This window comes from Physeter macrocephalus, chromosome 21, assembly GCF_002837175.3.
Source record: "Physeter macrocephalus isolate SW-GA chromosome 21, ASM283717v5, whole genome shotgun sequence".
NCBI lineage: Eukaryota > Metazoa > Chordata > Mammalia > Artiodactyla > Physeteridae > Physeter > Physeter macrocephalus.
In genome coordinates this window covers 38,787,785-38,790,682 of record NC_041234.1, presented here as the reverse complement: position 1 = coordinate 38,790,682, position 2,898 = coordinate 38,787,785, and the positions used below count along the sequence as shown (strand labels likewise).

At 40.8% G+C, this 2,898-nt stretch overlaps 2 protein-coding genes across 2 annotated transcripts in view; one reads left to right on the top strand and one right to left on the bottom strand.

The window, feature by feature from the left end:
- LOC129391728 (protein Abitram-like) overlaps nt 1–2,898 on the top strand; it is a 169,404-nt gene that overhangs the window by 85,187 nt on the left and 81,319 nt on the right. The window lies entirely within an intron of this gene.
- The window catches only part of LOC112062649 (protein Abitram-like), a 5,598-nt gene continuing 3,886 nt past the window's right edge, over nt 1,187–2,898 (bottom strand). The window contains 3 exon segments of the mRNA XM_028482882.1: nt 1,187–1,324; nt 1,419–1,488; nt 1,567–1,646. Of these exon segments, the coding sequence (XP_028338683.1) occupies nt 1,187–1,324; nt 1,419–1,488; nt 1,567–1,646 (288 nt within the window).

The window sequence follows — 2,898 nt, the reverse complement described above, 5'->3', positions numbered from 1 at the left end:
AAATATTTTACATACCTCAAATGAGAATATTCTCTTATTTAAATGCAAGTAGGGGTGGGGAAGAGATAAGTTTTGACTTGAACAGCAAAGGATGATGGAGAACTAAAAGAATTTAAACTGAAGGATAATGGTCTTATTTAAAAACAGAAATGTTGGGCTTCCCTGGTGGCGCAGTGGTTGAGAGTCTGCCTGCCAATGGAGGGGACGTGGGTTCCTATCCCGGTCTGGTAAGACCCCACATGCCACAGAGCCGCTATGCCCGTGAGCCCGCAGGCTGAGCCTGCGCATCCAGAGCCTTCGCGGACGGAGCCTATGCTCTGCAACGGGAGACGCCACAACAGTGAGAGGCCCGCGTACCGCAAAAAAAAAAAAAGAACCACAGAAATGTTTATATGTGTGTGTATGTTGCAGCCCTGAAAGAAAAATAACAATTTTAAAAGAAGTCCTTTTATTTGAAATTCAATGTAAACAAATATACAATCTTAAACCATGAATTCATAGTTTTTTGTTTATTGTTTAAATGATGTGAAAGCTTTTGTTCTGTTCAAAAGCATCTGTGTCTTTGAATTCCAGGAACTTCTCGGGAACTTCTTCGCTGGTTAACCCGGAAACTAGGGTGTGAGACTGAGTGACCCCAAATGCACATGTTACTTCATACCGCATTATAATACTTCCATGTTAGCAAAGCCCCTTTCAAAGCCTTTTCACGTGTCCCTCATTAAGAAGCCAGTGTTACAGTGCTACATTGTTCAGAGTTGAAGGCCAACCCATAGACTTGGAGAAGGTACACTCTACACCCTGCCTCTTCCCGGCAACCTGAGGGGTGCAGTTGGGGCAAAAGGGGTGGGACCAGACGTTTGCATCGTGTCACACTGAAGCAGACTGGGTAAGAAAGGCCAGTTGTTGTTTTTCAACTTCAAAGTGATGGAAAATGGAGGCAAAAACAATAACCATGACATAATATTCAAAGGCAGGAAGATCTGGGAGGTCGAAGACAAAATGCAATCAAGGCTTGTTATGCAAGACAAAGAAGGAAAACTAGGTCAGGTTTTAAGATCAGGCCTCCCTGCGGATAGCCCGGTGTGAAGTGAAGGACGCTTCAGCTCCTCTGGTTCTTCCTTAGTGCACTGACTCATAGGCCAGGTAAGGATAAGAATGCCCTGTTGTTTTTACTCAATCTTAATCCTCATGAGGTAGCTGTTGTGGCATTGATGCGTTTCACCACTACTTCGTCATACTGTTTTTGTGTCAGTACCCATTCTGTTATGCTTTTACTTTCTTCAAACTTGGGCAACACAACTGCAGTGTAGCCTTCGGTGGATGGCTACAAGGGAAATAGAATACTTAATACTGTCAAACGGTAAAAAAATCAGATAAAAAGTATGTGGATGGGATCTTACTTCCCCAGACCCTTTTACCTTCTCTTGAAGAACAGATGGCTTATGGAGAATGCTCTCATTCACTTCCATCAACTGTCCTCTAACACAGCTATTTAAAGAAAAAATTGCTTTGAAGAAAAATATTACCTTCTTGTTTCCCAAAAATTGTGGTTAAAAAATAACTCACCTAGACATGGTGTATTCTTCTCCATCAGAGCAGTAAATCTTACACAGAGGTCCAAGTTCTGTTAGAAGCTAGGCACCACCCTAGGCTCTAGGGGAAAAAGCAGACTAAGACAAATGTGATAATAGGTAATTTAGTTACATATTAAGCATATATTTTATCTTAACTTATTACACTTTATATTTAACTGTACATGAGAAAGCTGCACATAGCCAAGTGTAAAGATTTCAAAAGGGTAGGAAAATCTTACCAATAAGCAGTAATATAAAATTCAACATTATAGAGAATGACAGCAATATTGTACAAAGTTAGTTTACAAACTTTTTGGCCAAGGCAATACAAGGAGGCTCATGGGAAACGGATGCAAGCATGTCTGGTGTGTTGCTCTTTTTTCCCAGGAATTTTTACTTCAGTGAACATCTGAGGTCAAGATGCTGTTCGTTATGGCCTCTTTCCACTCACAACATTATTAGACAGCATTCAGGTGTTACTGCATGCGATTCACTCCTCTGCCTGTGGGTACTTTGTTTCAAAATACTAGTCAGTGTGACTCCCCACTTTTGGGAGGAGGGGCTGGGGACTTGTCCCAGATGGTTTGTCTACCACTGGCTCTGTGTCAGAAAGAAGTGTTTTAACCCCTTTTTGTCACCTCACAAGGGAGAATAAATGATGGGCAGTGCTGAGATGTGATCAAAGCTTATCTACAGTGGTTTCCATATGCAGGTCCCTCTCTGTTCCTCAGAAGTAACAACAGTGTTACTATTTCGGACAAAGATGTATCACAGGAACATCACAAGCACTAACTGTTTTTCTTGCAATTGGTAGACATTTAAGAATGGTCCATGCTTTTTAAAGTCCACTTGCTTCTTGAGTGAAGAAAAATCAATAATTATAAGGCAGGTTATTAGGGGCCTTCAGGAGTACAAAGGGGAGTATAAACAAGGGTCTTCCAGAACACTGAGGGTAACTAGCAGAAACTCTTAGTATGAACTCAGTAAATGAAGGACCTAAATCACTAACTGAAACTTTCCCATCCAGGGGAGTTTGTCAGGATAGTTTAGTATGGTATTGAGTTGTCCTTGGTGTGATACCCTCCTTTAGCAATAAAATGTCCAGCCTGCTTAGAATTGTAGAGGGCAGAGGTAACATTTTCTATAACTAAACGCTACGTGGAGGTAGAGTGTGTAGCTAGATGTGTATTAAATTGGCAATGATTTAGGAATGGGAAAAGATACGAAGCAAATACTGTATATTTTCTCAGATTGATTTGTTTTTTTCACTACCTCAGGACTTTTTTTACTTTTAAGTTCACATGTGAAAATATACGATAAAGAA